This window comes from Littorina saxatilis, linkage group LG8 (assembly GCF_037325665.1).
Source record: "Littorina saxatilis isolate snail1 linkage group LG8, US_GU_Lsax_2.0, whole genome shotgun sequence".
NCBI classification, from domain to species: domain Eukaryota; kingdom Metazoa; phylum Mollusca; class Gastropoda; order Littorinimorpha; family Littorinidae; genus Littorina; species Littorina saxatilis.
This window is the reverse complement of record NC_090252.1, coordinates 13,053,204-13,070,703: the sequence shown is the minus strand read 5'-3', so window position 1 is coordinate 13,070,703 and position 17,500 is coordinate 13,053,204. Positions and strand designations below refer to the sequence as shown.

The 17,500-nt window shown below is 41.2% G+C and overlaps 1 protein-coding gene across 2 annotated transcripts in view; it reads left to right on the top strand.

The window, feature by feature from the left end:
* Positions 1-17,500, top strand: part of LOC138972825 (sulfide:quinone oxidoreductase, mitochondrial-like) — a 26,455-nt gene that overhangs the window by 6,917 nt on the left and 2,038 nt on the right. Inside the window, exons 4-10 of one of the 2 annotated variants that reach the window (XM_070345495.1) lie at positions 1,399-1,596; positions 1,978-2,081; positions 6,574-6,682; positions 7,697-7,746; positions 8,026-8,159; positions 10,032-10,099; positions 14,656-14,834. In XM_070345495.1, the coding sequence (XP_070201596.1) occupies positions 1,399-1,596; positions 1,978-2,081; positions 6,574-6,682; positions 7,697-7,746; positions 8,026-8,159; positions 10,032-10,099; positions 14,656-14,834 (842 nt within the window). Of the gene's footprint in view, positions 1-1,398; positions 1,597-1,977; positions 2,082-6,573; positions 6,683-7,696; positions 7,747-7,975; positions 8,160-10,031; positions 10,100-14,655; positions 14,835-17,500 lie in introns of both variants that reach the window. The other variant, XM_070345494.1, reaches the window with a different exon arrangement.

Below are 17,500 nucleotides of genomic sequence, written 5' to 3'. Positions count from 1 at the left end.
CTATAGACACTAACAAGATTTGATCATGTTTTTATTTCTTCTGGTTTCTCCAAGTAAAAGCTATGACCGAAGCACTGCGAAGTGACCCCCAGGTTTGTTCCAACTACCACCTCGAAGTATGTGACTAAGAGACACCCTGACCTGGCCTACAGTAATACACATATCTGTTTTGTGCTGATTTCTCCAGGTAAAAGATCTGAAAGGCACTGCGAAGCGACCCCCGGGGTGTTGCAACTACCATATACGTGTTTTCATTATCTTAATTTTTCATGGAAAAGGTCTGACCAAGACACTACGAAGTGGGCGGGGTGGGGGGTAGGGGTGTGGGGGTGAGTTGCAACTACCATCTGAACTATGTGACAAAGAAACACCCTGCCCTGGAGTACAGTATTATAATACAAATGTTTTCATTATCTTAATTTTTCATACATAAAGGTCAAACCAAGGCACTGCGAAGTGACCAAGAGTGGCGTTGCAACTACCACCTGAACTATGTGACGAAGAGATACCCTGCCCTAGAGTACACTATTATAATACACCTGTTTTCATTGTCGTGACTTCTTCAGGTAAAAGGTCTGACGGAGGCACTGCAAAGCGACCCCCAGGTGTGTTCTAACTACCACCAGAAGTATGTGACCAGGAGACACCCTGCCCTGGACAACCGTAATAAAAAAAAAGCTGTTTCCGTTGTCCTCATTTCTCCAGGTAAAAGGACTGACGGAGGCACTGCGAAGCGACCCCCTGGTGTGTTCCAACTACCACCTGAAGTATGTAGCCAAAATATACTCTCCCCTCGAGTACAATGATATAATAACACTGTTTTCCTTGTCGTGACTTCTTCAAATAAAACAAAGGTCTGACAAAGGCAATACAGAGGGACCCACAGGTGTTGCAACTACCACATGAACTATGTGACCAAAAGATACCCTGCCCTGGAGTACACTAGTATAATATACCTGTTTTCATTGTCCTGATTTCTCCAGGTAAAAGGTCTGACGGAAGCACTGCAAAGCGACCCCTAGGTGTGTTCCAACTACCACCTGAAGTATGGGACCAGGAGACACCCTGCCCTGGACTACTGTAATAAATAATAAGCTGTTTCCGTTGTCCTGATTTCTCCAGGTAAAAGGACTGACGGAGGCACTGCGAAGCGACCACAATGTGTGTTCCAACTACCACCTGAAGTATGGGACCAAGAGATACCCTGCCCTGGAGTACACTATTATACTATACCTGTTTCTGTTGTCCTGATTTCTCCAGGTAAAAAGTCTGACGGAGGCACTGCGAAGGGACCCCCAGGTGTGTTTTAACTACGACCAGAAGTATGTGACAAAGAGATACCCTGCCCTGGAGTACACTATTATAATGTATCTGTTTCCGTTGTCCTGATTTCTCCAGGTAAAAGGACTGACGGAGGCACTGCAAAGCGACCCCCAGGTGTGTTCCAACTACCACGCACAGTACGTGACCAAGACGTTCCCTGCCCTGGAGGCCGTTCAGAGCGGTAACGCCATCTTCACCTTTCCTAACACGCCCATCAAGTGTGCCGGCGCTCCACAGAAAATCGTCTACCTTGGGGAGGAGATCTTCAGAAATGTGAGAAAGTGTGTTTGTTTGGGGTTTTTATGTGTGTGTTTGTGTATGTATGTGTGTGTGTGTGTGTGTGTACGTGTGTGTGTGTGTGTGTTTGTGTGTGTGTATGTGTATTAGTGTGTGTGCCGGTGTGTGTGTGTGTGTGTGTGTGTGTGTGTGTGTGTGTGTGTTTTTTCATTGTTTTTTGTGTGAGTGGAGGGTGTAAAAAGGATATGGGGCATTGGTTTCAAATAAATAAAATTTCATTGAAAAAAGATTTAAATAACTTTGTCTAATCATGCTTTTATGAGATACACTTTATAACATGCTGTTGACATGTATGCCAAGTCTGACAGGCCAACCTACCAACTTGTGAAAGTTTTAGTTTATTTTCCATTGCAACAGAAGGGTACACGAGATAAGATAGACGTTATCTACAACACTTCCCTGAATGTCCTTTTTGCTGTGGAGAAATACGCTGCCACCCTGCGAAACATCGTTCAAAAGAGGTAAATGACGACCATTATTCTTTGGGCATTTGTGACACTAGTAAAGAACAAGTCGCGTAAGGCGAAAATACAATATTTAGTCAAGTAGCTGTCGAACTCACAGAATGAAACTGAACGCAATGCCATTTTACTCGTAGCATCGTCAGGCCACCGCTCATGGCAAAGGCAGTGAAATTGACAAGAAGAGCGGGGTAGTAGTTGCGCTAAGAAGGATAGCACGCTTTTCTGTACCTCTCTTTGTTTTAACTTTCTGAGCGTGTTTTTAATCCAAACATATCATATCTATATGTTTTTGGAATCAGGAACCGACAAGGAATAAGATGAAAGTGTTTTTAAATTGATTTGGACAATTTAATTTTGATAATAATTTTTATATATTTAATTTTCAGAGCTTGTTTTTAATCCGAATATAACATATTTATATGTTTTTGGAATCAGCAAATGATGGAGAATAAGATAAACGTAAAGTTGGATCGTTTTATACATTTTTATTTTTTTTTACAATTTTCCGATTTTTAATGACCAAAGTCATTAATTAATTTTTAAGCCACCAAGCTGAAATGCAATACCGAACCCCGGGCTTCGTCGAAGATTACTTGACCAAAATTTGAACCAATTTGGTTGAAAAATGAGGGCGTGACAGTGCCGCCTCAACTTTCACGAAAAGCCGGATATGACGTCATCAAAGACATTTATCAAAAAAAGGAGAAAAACGTTCGGGGATATCAATCCCAGGAACTCTCATGTAAAATTTCATAAAGATCGGCCCAGTAGTTTGGTCTGAATCGCTCTACACGCACGCACGCACGCACGCACGCACACACACACACACACACACACACATACACCACGACCCTCGTTTCGATTCCCCCTCGATGTTAAAATATTTAGTCAAAACTTGACTAAATATAAAAACTAAATCAGACTGCCAACGTTCTAAAATCTAGAATTTAAAAAAAAAGCAGCAAAGACAGTCAGTTATTGGAACGTTCATGTTTTGACAAAACAGGTTTTCATCATGTCCACGAGTTTGTATTCATAATCAGCTGGGCAATAAATAACACTGTTCCCCATGTAACAAATCGAGGTGGTGAATGGGTTTGAGCTTTCAGGCGAAACGTGGATTCGGCCTTGGTCGATAAAGATGAAACCGAAGACGATATTCCCCCTCGGACCAACAAAAAAGCTTATATGTCTACAAGCCACCGAACATCTTATAATATCCACTAACCCAATGGTCTTTACAGCGTAGAGACAAACACATCATTATGAGACAAACAAAACGAATGAAAGCAACTTGTCTTTCTATGTTTTTTGATCCGATCTTCAAAAAGCACATTCATTATATTTAGTCAAGTTTTGACTAAATAATTTAACGTAGAGGGGGGAATCCAGACGAGGGTCGTGGTGTATGTGTGTGTGTGTGTGTGTGTGTCTGTCTGTCTGTGTGTGTGTGTGTAGAGCGATTCAGACTAAACTACTGGACCGATCTTTATGAAATTTGACATGAGAGTTCCTGGGTATAATATCCTCAGACGTTTTTTTTCATTTTTTTGATAAATGTCTTTGATGACGTCATATCCGGCTTTTCGTGAAAGTTGAGGCGGCACTGTCACGCTCTCATTTTTCAACCAAATTGGTTGAAATTTTGGTCAAGTAATCTCCGACGAAGCCCGGACTTCGGTATTGCATTTCAGCTTGGTGGCTTAAAAATTAATTAATGACTTTGGTCATTAAAAATCTGAAAATTGTAAAAAAAATTATTTTTTTATAAAACGATCCAAATTTACGTTCATCTTATTCTCCATCATTTTCTGATTCCAAAAACATATAAATATGTTATATTTGGATTAAAAACAAGCTCTGAAAATTAAAAATATAAAAATTATGATCAAAATTAAATGTTCGAAATCAATTTAAAAACACTTTCATCTTATTCCTTGTCGGTTCCTGTTTCCAAAAACATATAGATATGATATGTTTGGATTGAAAACACGCTCAGAAAGTTAAAACGAAGAGAGGTACAGAAAAGCGTGCTATCCTTCTCAGCGCAACTACTACCCCGCTCTTCTTGTCAATTTCACTGCCTTTGCCATGAGCGGTGGACTGACGATGCTACGAGTATACGGTCTTGCTGCGTTGCATTGCGTTCAGTTTCATTCTGTGAGTTCGACAGCTACTTGACTAAATATTGTATTTTCGCCTTACGCGACTTGTTTTTCTTTTGTAATCAGGTAGATTATTGTTTTATTCTTCTCAATAATGATTTGTTTATTCTGTTCCCTATTAACACCGGGACGATAAACTTGTGAACGTATTGTTTTGTCTAAAAAAAAGTCCAACGCTCCCTTGGGGGGCGCATTGGTCGAGTGGATAAGACATCGGCATCCTATGCAGAGGGTCGCGTGTTCGAATCCCGACCGCGCCTGGTGGGTTAAGGGTGGAGATTTTGTCCGATCTCCCAGGTCATCATATGTGCAGACCTGTTCGTGCCTTATGCTCCTTCGTGTGTACACGCAAGCACTAGACCAAGTGCGCGGTACGGACAAGATCATGTAATCCATGTCCGAGTTCGGTGGGTTATAGAAACACGAACATACCCAGCATGCTTCCCCCAAAATCGGCGTATGGCTGCCTAGAATGGCAGGGTAAAAACGGTCATACACAGCCTTTATGCCATTTGGACCATCATTCTCCCCAGAGACTGAGGACAGCAACGCTTTCTAAGCTTCTTCTTCTTCTTCTTCTGCGTTCGTGGGCTGAAACTCCCACGTACACTCGTGGTTTTTTTGCACGAGTGGAATTTTACGTGTATGACCGTTTTTTACCCCGCCATTTAGGCAGCCATACGCCGTTTTCGGAGGAAGCATGCTGGGTATTTTCGTGTTTCTATAACCCACCGAACTCTGACATGGATTACAGGATCTTTTTCGTGCGCACTTGGTCTTGTGCTGGCGTGTACACACGGGGGTGTTCGGACACCGAGGAGAGATCAGGAGAGTCTGCACACAAAGTTGACTCTGAGAAATAAATCTCTCGCCGAACGTGGGGACGAACTCACGCTGACAGCGGCCAACTGGATACAAATCCAGCGCGCTACCGACTGAGCTACATCCCCGCCCTAAGCTTTCTAAGCAAAGTCCATTATCTGTTACATACGCATTTGTCTGTCTGTCCATGCACTTTGGAGACCAGTGGGTCGACGCACCTGTGAAAGTTATGTTTGGTTCTATAATTAAAAAAAAAGGTCTCGATGAGCATTACCTGCTGAGGAGACTATAAACAATAATAACCAACAATCTGTCATGAACATCAAGCGTTGTTGTGCTCCCCTTATTATAACCTTCAATTACGGCTCTGTATTTATGTAACTGAATAAAAAAAAACTGTTAAAAAATAAAAAATAAAATGAAAAAGGCGTTGTTATGATTTGCCACTCTTGAGTTTGGATTCTGAATTTTGGAGCGTTGGCAGTCCTATCTGTGTTTTTTTTAAAATTTTTTAAGATCAAATAACCAAAAGGAAGTAAGCGCTCTAAATGCATACGACACGTGTGATGAAGTAAACGAGAGTTATACGGAACCAATCTCATGGCACCTGAGAGAATAACAAGCATTGAAATGAACAAGCGACTTTTATCCTCAAAAAGGATGATCACAGCAAGATCACATTATGTGACCCTCCACCATGGAATGAGTCGCATGTCACCTCGCACGGTTCTGCGCTAGGCTTAATATAAGTCCGGGGGGACTGTGGTAACAGTGTGAGGGTCACATTAGTAACAGGCTTATAACTCGAAAAGTTGTCGCTCTTTTCTAAAACGGTTTTCACCACTGGATAGTGCATAAAACACTCTTTGGGAATATGTAAAAATATGAAAATCATGCAAAGGTGACATGCGACTCATTCCGTGGTGGAGGGTCACATATTCCAAGGCAAATCACAAGCTTGTTCATTTTAAAGCTTGTTCTCATGTTCCCAGGAGATTGGTTCCGTATAACTCTCGTTCACTCCTTTACACATGTCGTATACATTTAGAGTGCTTACTTCCCTTTGATCATTGAATAGCGCTCTGCCTCATTTGTAAGATTGGGGTTTTTTCCGTTTTTTTTCTTATTTGCCAAGCACATCATTGTGGGGCTTTTAATCAATAACATGCATCCGTCTACAATGTATCATCATTCATCCTTCAACATGTATAATAAATATATAAATGGCAAGTATACAAGACATGTATATACAACATTAGGACATAACCGACAGACGGACATATAACATACCGTTCGCCTACAAGTAAGGCCGGAGCATAACATAACATGCAGATTACAATACTGATAAAAAGAGAGAGAGAGAGAGAGAGAGAGAGAGAGAGAGAGAGAGAGAGAGAGAGAGAGAGAGAGAGAGAGTGAGTGGGGGGGGTAATGATGGTGGTGGTATCATTTATAATGTTTGTTTCTTATTTAATTCAGTCATCGGCCGTTTTCTCGTGCAGACACATCAAGGTCAACTACCGACACAATCTTGTGGAGGTCAAGCCGGACTCCAGAGAGGCCGTCTTTCAGCTTCTGGACAGCGAGAAGGGGGAGACTACAACCTTTAGTGTAAGACTGATATAGAGCACACTCCCTTTAAAGATGCAGTGCCTAATTAAGTCACAGCATGGAGAGCAAATATTTGTCGTTTTGTCGCAGATAACGATATAAACAGCCAGGAGCTTCCCACAACTATCTGACATATGCCCACACATACCTATAGTGTTGCCAGCCAAACGAAAGTTTCTTCTGTTATTTTCGGTACTGTTACCGAGATAGTACATGTATGTCACACATCGGTCAAAAAACAGTTATTTTTCTATATATTTGTTGTGTTACAGTACAGTTTTCTACACGCCACACCGCCCATGTCTGTCCCTGACGTAGTGAGGTTCAGTTTAACTTGTAACATTACTCACTGTGTGTTGCGTTACAGTACAGTTTTCGACACGCCACACCGCCCATATCGGCCCCTGACGTAGTGAGGTCCACTGATCATGCAAGAACACTGTTACATTGAACAAGTCTCTCTGTGTGTCGTGTTACTGTGCAGTTTTTTACACGCCATACTGCCACTGAACAAGCACAAACATTGTAACTTGCAACATTTCTCTCCTTGCTGCGTCACAGTACATTTTTCTACACGCAACACTGACCGCCCATGTCTGTCCCTGACGTAGTGAGGTTGAACCCCTGGTACACTCATTCTGGATACAAACTGAATTTTGTTTCTTTCGTTTTGTGTGTTGTGTTACAGTACAGTTTTCTACACGCCACACCGCCCATATCTGACGCTGGGAGATCAACTGATCATGCACCAACACTGTAACTTGTAACATGTCTCCCTTTGTGTCGTGTTACAGTACAGTTTTCTACACGCCACACCGCCCATATCTGACGCTGGGAGATCAACTGATCATGCACCAACACTGTAACTTGTAACATGTCTCCCTTTGTGTTGTGTTACAGTACAGTTTTCTACACGCCACACCGCCCATGTCTGCCCCTGACGTAGTTTGGTCCAACCCCTGGTAATCTTTTCTGAATAGATTTTTTTGTTCGATCTGTGTGTTTGTTTTACAGTACAGTTTTCTGCACGCCACACCGCCCATGTCTGCCCCTGACGTAGTGAGGTCCACTGTAACTTGTAACATGCCGCTCTGTGTTGTGTTACAGTACAGTTTTCTACACGCCACACCGCCCATGTCTGCCCCTGACGTAGTGAGGTCTACTGTAACTTGTAACATGTCGCTCTGTGTTGTGTTACAGTACAGTTTTCTGCACGCCACACTGCCCATGTCTGTCCCTGACGTAGTGAGGTCCACTGTAACTTGTAACATGCCGCTCTGTGTTGTGTTACAGTACAGTTTTCTACACGCCACACCGCCCATGTCAGCCCCTGACGTAGTGAGGTCCAGCCCCTTGGTGAACGCGGACGGCTGGGTGGACGTCAACAAACACACCCTGCAGCACACCCAGTTTCCCAACGTCTTCGCCCTCGGGGACTGTACCAACCTCCCCACCTCCAAGACTGCCGCTGCTGCTGGTGAGTTTGTGAGTACAATGGAACCCCCCTTTTAAGACCCCAAGAAATCTTAGAAACTCAGGTCTTAAAAAGGAGGGAGTCTTAAAGGTGGTCGTCTACATTTTTTCTTTTTTTCAATAATCTTATGGTTAGATTTCGATACAAAATGATGTCAAATGATGAATGAACCATGGGGAAAAAAGTTATAGAAAAAAAAATATATGTAAAAAAAGATTTTATTTTTGGGTAGCGTGACTCACGCTTCCAATATTTTGTTTTCTGTTTGCTGAGAACATGTGCTTTGCCTAAAAATACTGACCAATCAAATTCATGTCACTGTGCTTATAGCCACGCCCAAACAAGTGCAGCAACAAGTTTGACACTGGAGCGCTGTCCACACTTTTTTTTAAAACGTACGAAATGCACGGGATTTGAGAGGAGTTTTGCGCTTGGCATTTTCCAAATAAGGATATCCTACTATGAGTACTACGCTGGAATACTACAATGAATTTTCAAACGGCTACACTGGCTTCGTCTTTCCTGATCGAAAGGGGGTGTATTGTTGATATTTGTAGATAATAGACTCTGCGTTTTAATGGTCAAATGGCGATTTCGGTATTAACATGTAGACAAGGACCTTTCTTCTTCTTCTGCTGCGTTCGTGGGCTGAAACTCCCACGTAAACTCGTGTTTTTGCACGAGTGGAATTTTACGTGTATGACCGTTTTTACCCCGCCATTAAGGCAGCCATACGCCGCTTTCGGAGGAAGCATGCTGGGTAGTTTCGTGTTTCTATAACCCACCGAACTCTGACATGGATTACAGGATCTTTTCCGTGCGCACTTGGTCTTGTGCTTGCGTGTACACACGAAGGGGGATAAGCCACTAGCAGGTCTGCACATAAGTTGACCTGGGAGATCGGAAAAATCGCCACACTTAACCCACCAGGCGGCCGCGGCCGGGATTCGAACCCTCGACCTTCCGATTAAGAGGCCGACGTCTTACCACCCCGCCACAGCGCGGCCCGTCACAAGGACCTTTAAAATGGGGGGTCTTCAAATGAGGGTTCCACTGTAGTTTGCACAACAACAACAACAAAGAAAAGAAGGGAAATAGACCATGGAGTTGCTGCATGTACAACATTATGAAAAGATTTTTTTTTTTTTACTTTGAAAAAGAAAACTTGATAAAAAATATTAAATAAAACACACAAAATTAAATAACCCATATGTTAAATTCTCCTGTTAGGGTCACCACCATAATAAGCTTGAGCTTGTTGTTGATCCTTAACATGTATTATGTTCAATTACCTATGAATTGTTGAATAAACACTGTTTAAACCAATAAAACACACACATATAAAACCACCAAAAAACTGCCTTTTGGCGGCCTGGCCGTTTTCAAAACAGGTACATAAAATAATGTATTGATGGAACTAACTGGACTTCCCTTCTTTGGTTTAAACAAAACTTTATTCAATTTTAATCATGACAAGAACAATGCATGAATGATTACATACTCAAGCATATAATGCTTATTTTAAGCAATCATAGTAATTACAAAACAAAGGTTAGCATGACTTCCCTTCTTTGAGCCGTGTGACGTCAGAGCCCGACTAAAACTCGGGCTGTGGCGTCAATTATTAACTTGGTTGGCCATGACTATAAAAAAAATACCGCATACATGCGTTCAATCGTCAAAGACCTATTTCAAAAAGTCATTCGAACTCTAAAAACAGGGAACGTTGCTTGCTGATTTTATACATGCAGTAAATCGAAAAAAATATTACTTGATTATAAACATTGGTTGGTCGATCCTATCCACAAGGATGATAAATGGTTAATATCGTTCGGTCTCATTCTTATTTTCCTATCTCCTTTTGATCTTTTTCAGCTTCACAGTGCGGCGTATTGAAACATAACCTTTCTGCTGTCATCAAAGGGAAGCAACCCACTCACTCAGTAAGTTTGCGTTGTTATTATCTCCCGTCACTCAAGTGTATGTGTCGAGTGTGTGTACATCGCTCCGGTTATGTCTGTCTTTTTCGTCCATAGCTTTTTGTGATAGGCTCCAAGCCAGCTAGGCCTACCGTGCACCCCCCTCAGGATTCAGCTTCATTAGGCTAGAGATATTCATTTGGGTCTACTGAACACGTTTTAACAAGTTCGCCACGAAAAAACTCATTCCCACTACTACTTATGCCCCTTTGTTTAAGGGTACCCCCTCGAACGCTAAATTTATCTGTGCAATCACAACAATGCACAGCTGCAATGAATGAACAGAGAACCACTTTTTTGAAATCAAAACAGTTACGTTGATCATTAATCTTGTACAAAATACCAATTACAGTGTTCAATGTTTGATAGGTTGGCTGTAGTGATGCTTGATAGGCGCGAACCGTCATTTTCACAGTGCGCAAAGCTTGTCAACTTTGATGAGTAAAAGGTTTCAACAAATTTGGGTTTTCTGTTTCATTTTTTAGAAACTACAATGCCTTGGGATAATTTCAAGCCCCATTTGGAATTCCTGAGAGGATTTGTTGCGACACCAGATGAGATATTTCTCCCCTACCCCCTAAACGTGAAATTTTAGGAAAATGTCAAAAAACATTTTTCATCAAATATTCATTATAACTTCTCACTGTTTTCCAATCAAATAACAAAAGTAATCAAATTGACGACTAAAATAGTTCCTTTGTTCATCTTTTAATAGAATTACAACATTATTATAATCTTCTCAAGACTGACATGTAAAACATAAAACAAAATGTTCAGATATAGACATCTATTCTAACTGTCCCTTACATATAATGCTCTTGCTTCTTAGTTTCCATGATTAAAGGTAGATTAACATAAGAAAGACAATCTAAGAACTAATGTTTCTTTATGTAAGTGCAGAATGTTTGCTCATAAATGCAAATGTCATGAATCAATTTCAGCTTTATAGAAATAACATAAAAAAGTCATTGCAAAGAACTATGTCAACTTTTTCTTTCAAACACACACACACACACACACACACACACAAACACACACACACACACACACACACACACACACACACACACACACACACACACACACACACAATCAATCTTAGACTGTTTTTGGATCAAGAAAGTCAAGTTCACAGGACAAGTTAGTCCGATTCAAAGTCAGATTCAGATTCAAGTGAATCGTCCAGTCCATTAAGGAACAGTGGTGCCTTCTCCCCCCTCTCTCCTTCCTCGTTGACCTCATTTAGCAGGCTATCAATAACTGTCAGTAAGAGAACCAACTCTTCATTTTCTTCAGTCCACATAGGCTCAAGGATTCCATTCTAACTGTCCCTTACATATAATGCTCTTGCTTCATAGTTTCCATATTACAGATAGATTAACACAAGAAAGACCAGACTATCAAAGTAAAGAGCCCAGACAGCGACATGTTCTTCATTCTCTTGCATTATGCTGGCCAGCAAGGAGAAATCACATTGCTGTTTGACACGGGCAAAACAAATAGGAAACGTTTGCTCATTATTGCTGCCCTTGCAGAAGAACTCCCGCGACCTCACTGTTCTGTGTTTCTTTCTCTTCGCCTTTACTGACTGTGAATCAGTCAGCGCCTTCTATGCTACTAGAGCCTCAAACAACATGCAAGAAGGGCCAACTACCAGACAGCCACATGGAAGCGCGCTCACCTGCCACTCCCACAGGTTCCCAACCCCACTCATGGTCATGGAAGGATGTTGAACAATGGAATCCTTGAGCCTCTTTGGACTGAAGAAAATGAAGAGTTGGTTCTCTCACAGACAATTATTGATAGCCTGCTCACTGAGGTTCACGAGAATGGAGAGAAGGAGAAGGAGGCACCACTGTTCCTAAATGGACTGGACGATTCACTTGAATCTGAATCTGACTGTGAATCGGACGAACTTGTCCTGTGAACTTGACTTTCTTGCTCCAAAAACAGTCTAAGATGTGTGTGTGTGTGTGTGTGTGTGTGTGTGTGTGTGTGTGTGTGTGTGTGTGTGTGTGTGTGTGTGTGTCTGTGTGTGTGTGTGTGTGTGTGTGTGTGTGTGTGTGTGTGCGTGCGTGCGTGCGTGTGGGTGGTTTTTTTTAAAGAAAAGTTGACAGATATCTTTGCAATGACTTTTTCATGTTATTACTATAAAGCTGAAATTGATTCATAAGACATTTGCATTTATGAGCAAACATTCTGCACTTACATGAAGAACCATTAGTTCTTAGATTGTTTTTCTTATGTTAATCTACCTTGAATATAGAAACTATGAAACAAGAGCACTATATTTAAGCGACAGTTAGAATAGATGTCTATATCTGAACATTTTGTTTTATTTTTTACATTTCAGTCTTGAGAAGAGAATAATAATGTTGTAGTTCTGTTAAAAGATGAACAAAGGAACTGTTTTGGTCGTCAATGTGATTACTTTTGTTATTTGATTGGAAAACAGTGAGAAGTTATAATGAATATTTGATAAAAAATGTTTTTTGACATTTTCCTAAAATTTCACGTTTAGGGGGTAGGGGAGAAATATCTCATCTGGTGTCGCAACAAATCCTCTCAGGAATTCCAAATGGGGCTTGAAATTATTCCAAGGCATTGTAGTTTCTAAAAAATGAAACAGAAAACCCAAATTTGTTGAAACCTTTTACTCATCAAAGTTGACAAGCTTTGCGCACTGTGAAAATGACGGTTCGCGCCTATCAAGCATCACTACAGCCAACCTATCAAACATTGAACACTGTAATAGGTATTTTGTACAAGATTAATAATCAACGTAACTGTTTTGATTTCAAAAAAGTGGTTCTCTGTTCATTCATTGCAGCTGTGCATTGTTGTGATTGCACAGATAAATTTAGCGTTCGAGGGGGTACCCTTAAACAAAGGGGCATAAGTAGTAGTGGGAATGAGTTTTTTCGTGGCGAACTTGTTAAAACGTGTTCAGTAGACCCCAATGAATATCTCTAGCCTAATGAAGCTGGATCCTGAGGGGGGTGCACGGTAGGCCTAGCTGGCTTGGAGCCTATGAGTGTTTCAATGTTCGGTGATTTCCGTCAGTACATGCGCAAGGGGTATGCGCACTGAAACATCGGCTGCAACAGCCAGCGTGGACCATGTTCAACATATAAGTCCACGTCAGAATAGCAATACAAACGCTATCGGCTTTTTTTTAGCTGCATTATGCAAGTCTCGTCAAAATATCGGGTCCTATTGCTACGCTGAAAACAAAATACCTGAACATTGAAAAAACAAAAACATGTTTTAGATCTGTACGCTTTTATGTAAGTTCTGTTTTATTGTCAGACTTTTTATGTGTAACTATGTGTCTATTACTTATCTTATGTATATTTTCATCTTTAAAAAAAAATAAAAAAATTCTAGATTATCTTATATAACTATAAGTAGTCGTTGTCTATGAATTTTTAAATTTTGTGTCATGCTTGTATGTTATTTCCTACGAGGAAACTCTTTATTATGTAAAATGTTGAATTTTAATGTCGAATGTAAAGCGCCATGAGACTGCCATTTGGCGGTGAACAGCGCTATAATGAGTATAAAAGAATGTTTTATCATTATTATTATTATTGGTTGGCCAAGTGGTGTACCTTAATCCCCGCCCGACGGCCCGAGGCGGGTTCAAACCGTGTCAGGCGGAAACACACCCTGTCCTTTGCGGACGGGGAAGATGGTTAGGACAATCTTGGACTTTAGCGTTGTAAATTTAAAACGAAGTCTCATGCCATTATTGCGTTATATCTGATAGAAGTCCGTTTTACCAATGCAAAGAATGACCCCAGTGTCATTAATTGACGGAATCAGCTCCAAAAGTGAGTCTAATTTGGTCATTCTTGTCGTTGTCAGAATAAACATGAATGCTTTTGGCCGCCATTTTCATCTCCCTTTGGGTGTCACTTTCGTTCTCAAAATGGCCGTGTCGATCTTTTACTTCTAAACCTCATGCAAATAAAACACATCGGCACGGTTCATTATATAGCTCGAATGGCGACGCAAGTGACTATTTATGAATAAGTAAAGCAAATTATGCAAATCTAGAGACTTAGATTCAAGCAGAAAAACGCTCCTGCATTTCAAACGCATAAAGTTTGAAATAACACGTGTATGCTAGGAACTTTATGACTAGGCTTGTAACCTCGGGATTGTCTCAGACAGTAAGATATTACAGATACCCACATGTTCTTTGGTGTGTGTGTGCGTGTGTGTGTGTGTGTGTGTGTGTAGGTGTGTGTGTGTATGTGTGTGTGTGTGTGTGTAGGTGTGTGTGTGTGCGTGCGTGTGTGCGTGTGCGTGCGTGTGCGTGCGTGCGTGTGTGTGTGTGCGCGCGCGCGCGCGCGCGCGTGTGTGTGTGTGTGTGTGTTTGTGTGTGTGTGCGCCGGTGTGCGCGCATGTGTGTGTGCGCCGGTGCGCGCGCATGTTTGTGTGTGTGTGCGCGCGTGCGTACGTCCGTGTGTGGGTGCTACTGTGTGCGTCAAACATGACAACCTTGTTAATTACAGTATGACGGATACACATCATGCCCGCTGGTGACCGGGAAGAACAAGTGTGTGCTGGCGGAGTTCGACTACGATGGTCACCCCATGGAGACTTTCCCTGTGGACCAGAGCAAGGAGCGGTGGTCCATGTACCAGATGAAGGCGCACGTCATGCCCCAGCTTTACTTCCATGGCCTGCTCAAGTAAGTCCCTAGCCTACCCCCTCCCCCACACCCTCACCTCTACTCCCCACCTGAACTCAAGATTGAACTGAAATGCCACCCTTTAAAATGCTAATAGCTCCAACATGTGTTCAGTGAATTACTTGATATATGGTGTACATTTGCTTGAGATGTGGGATAATAATTTCATACAGTTTCAAGTATGTAGGTTAGGTAGTTTTAATTTTACAAATATTTTTCACAATCGGAGATTGCATCAACAGCCCCCCGCGGGTTAGGGGGAGTCCCATATTGGTCAGGCCGAGAAAGAATTTACCCGATGCTCCCCAGCATGTCGTAAGATTACGGATTCTGTTTCTCCTTTTACCCTTGTTAAGTGTTTCTTGTATAGAATATAGTCAATGTTTGTAAAGATTTTAGTCAAGCAGTATGTAAGAAATGTTAAGTCCTTTGTACTGGAAACTTGCATTCTCCCAGTAAGGTCATATATTGTACTACGTTGCAAGCCCCTGGAGCAAATTTTTGATTAGTGCTTTTGTGAACAAGAAACAATTGACAAGTGGCTCTATCCCATCTACCCCCTTCCCTCCGTCGCGATATAACCTTGAATGGTTGAAAACGACGTTAAACACCAAATAAAGAAAGAAAGAAAGTAAAGAAAGATTGCATCAACAGTAAGAGCTACACTCATCCGACTTGAACCCCCCTAACTCCTTGTAATTGCTGTTTCAACTCATTTATTGTCTGAGGATGATTTGTGTGTACATAGTACGTATGCAAGGTCCTTCTGAATAACCAACAGGTAAAACTCTGGAGTTCTAAAATCGTGTTAGTGTGGTTACCACTCAGTGCTAACATCGGGTTAGTGTGGTTACCACTCAGTGCTAAAATCGGGTTAGTGTGGTTACCACTCAGTACTAAATCTCGCACTTTTGAGTCAATCCGCGTATTTGGATTTCACATTTCTTTCTTTAAATCTTGTTAAAAAGTGTGATTTCCTTTAAAAAAAAAAAAATTAAAAAAAAAAATATTGTCCAGAGGCGACATACCGGACTCAAGACTGCAAGGGACATAAATCAAATAGCGAGAGTACAGAACGAAATTTGAAGCAGACGACACAGTTACGCTAAATGTTATGGACCGAGATCGAGGCTTGAAATCAAGGTTGACCTTTAATGCTGTAAAAATTAAAAAAAACCATCGGTAAATAGTCATTAAATGATATTACAGAACGAACTTTGAAGCGAACGAACTTGACACAAATTTGGCCCAATGTTATGTACCGAGATCGAGGCTTGAAAACAGTTAGAAAAACACATGCTGGACCCTGACTATGCCCAAACTGATCGCAACAACGCGGATTAAATGTTTGTTGTACGATTCTTACCCGGAAGTCAACAACCTTTTAGGGGGCAGTCAACTCTGAAGACACTAACCAGAGATATGTGACCCTCCACCACGGAATGAGTCGCATGTCAACTTTGCATGTTTTTCATATATTTTACAATTTTCTAAAGAGTTTTTTATGCTCTATCCAGTGGTGAAAACCGTTTTAGAAAAGAGCGAAAACTGTTTGAGTTATAAGCCTGTGACTAAGGTGACCCTCACACTGTTACCAGACACTCCCCGGACTTTCATTAAGCCTAGCGCAGAACCGCGCGAGGTGACATGCGACTCATTTCGTGGTGGAGGGTCACATGATTATGTCCTTTTCATTGCCCTTACTTTTGTGGCCTAGAAATGCCGAAAGATTGAAAAAGATTGAATCGAAGCTACTACGACCAGTCTGGGTCCACATGGGGACCACTTTCTTTTTTACATTTAGTCAAGTTTTGACTAAATGTTTTAACATAGAGGGGGAATCGAGACGAGGGTCGTGGTGTATGTGTGTGTGTGTGTGTGTGTGTGTGTGTGTGTGTGTGGATGTGTGTGTGTGTGTGTGTGTGTGTGTGGGTGTGTGGTGTGTGTGTGTGTGTGTGTGTGCGTATGTATGTGTAGAGCATTTCCGAGGAACAGCTACGCCGATTATTATGAAACTTTACATGAGATATCCTGGGTATAATATCCCCAGACCATTTTTCTTTTTTACGATAATTGTACTTGATGACGTCATATTTTTGTGAAAGTTGAGGCAGCACTGTCACGCCCTCATTATTTAACCAAATTGATTGACATTTTAGTTAAGCTATCTTCGACAAAGACCGGACTTTGGTATTGCATTTCACCTTGGAGGCTTAACAGTTAATTAATGAGTTTGGTCATTAAACATCTGAAAATTGTAATTAAATGTTTTGTTTCTTTAAACGATCAAAAAATAATTGCATCTTTCTCTTCATTTATTGCTGATTCCATAAACATATAAATATGTTATGTTTGGATTAAAAACAAGCTCTGAAAATTAAAAATATGAACATAATGATTAAAATTAAATTAACGAAATCGATTTAAAAAATATTTGATCTTATTCCTTGTTGGTTCCTGATTCAAAAAACATATAGATATGATATGTTTGGATTTAAAACAAGCTCAGAAAGTTAAAAAGAACAGATATACAGAAAAGAGTGCTATCCTGCTCAGCGCAACCACTCCCGCGCTAGTCTGGCTTGTCAATTTCACTACCTCTCCCGGGCGGGGATGTAGCTCAGTCGGTAGCGCGCTGGATTTGTATCCAGTTGGCCGCTGTCAGC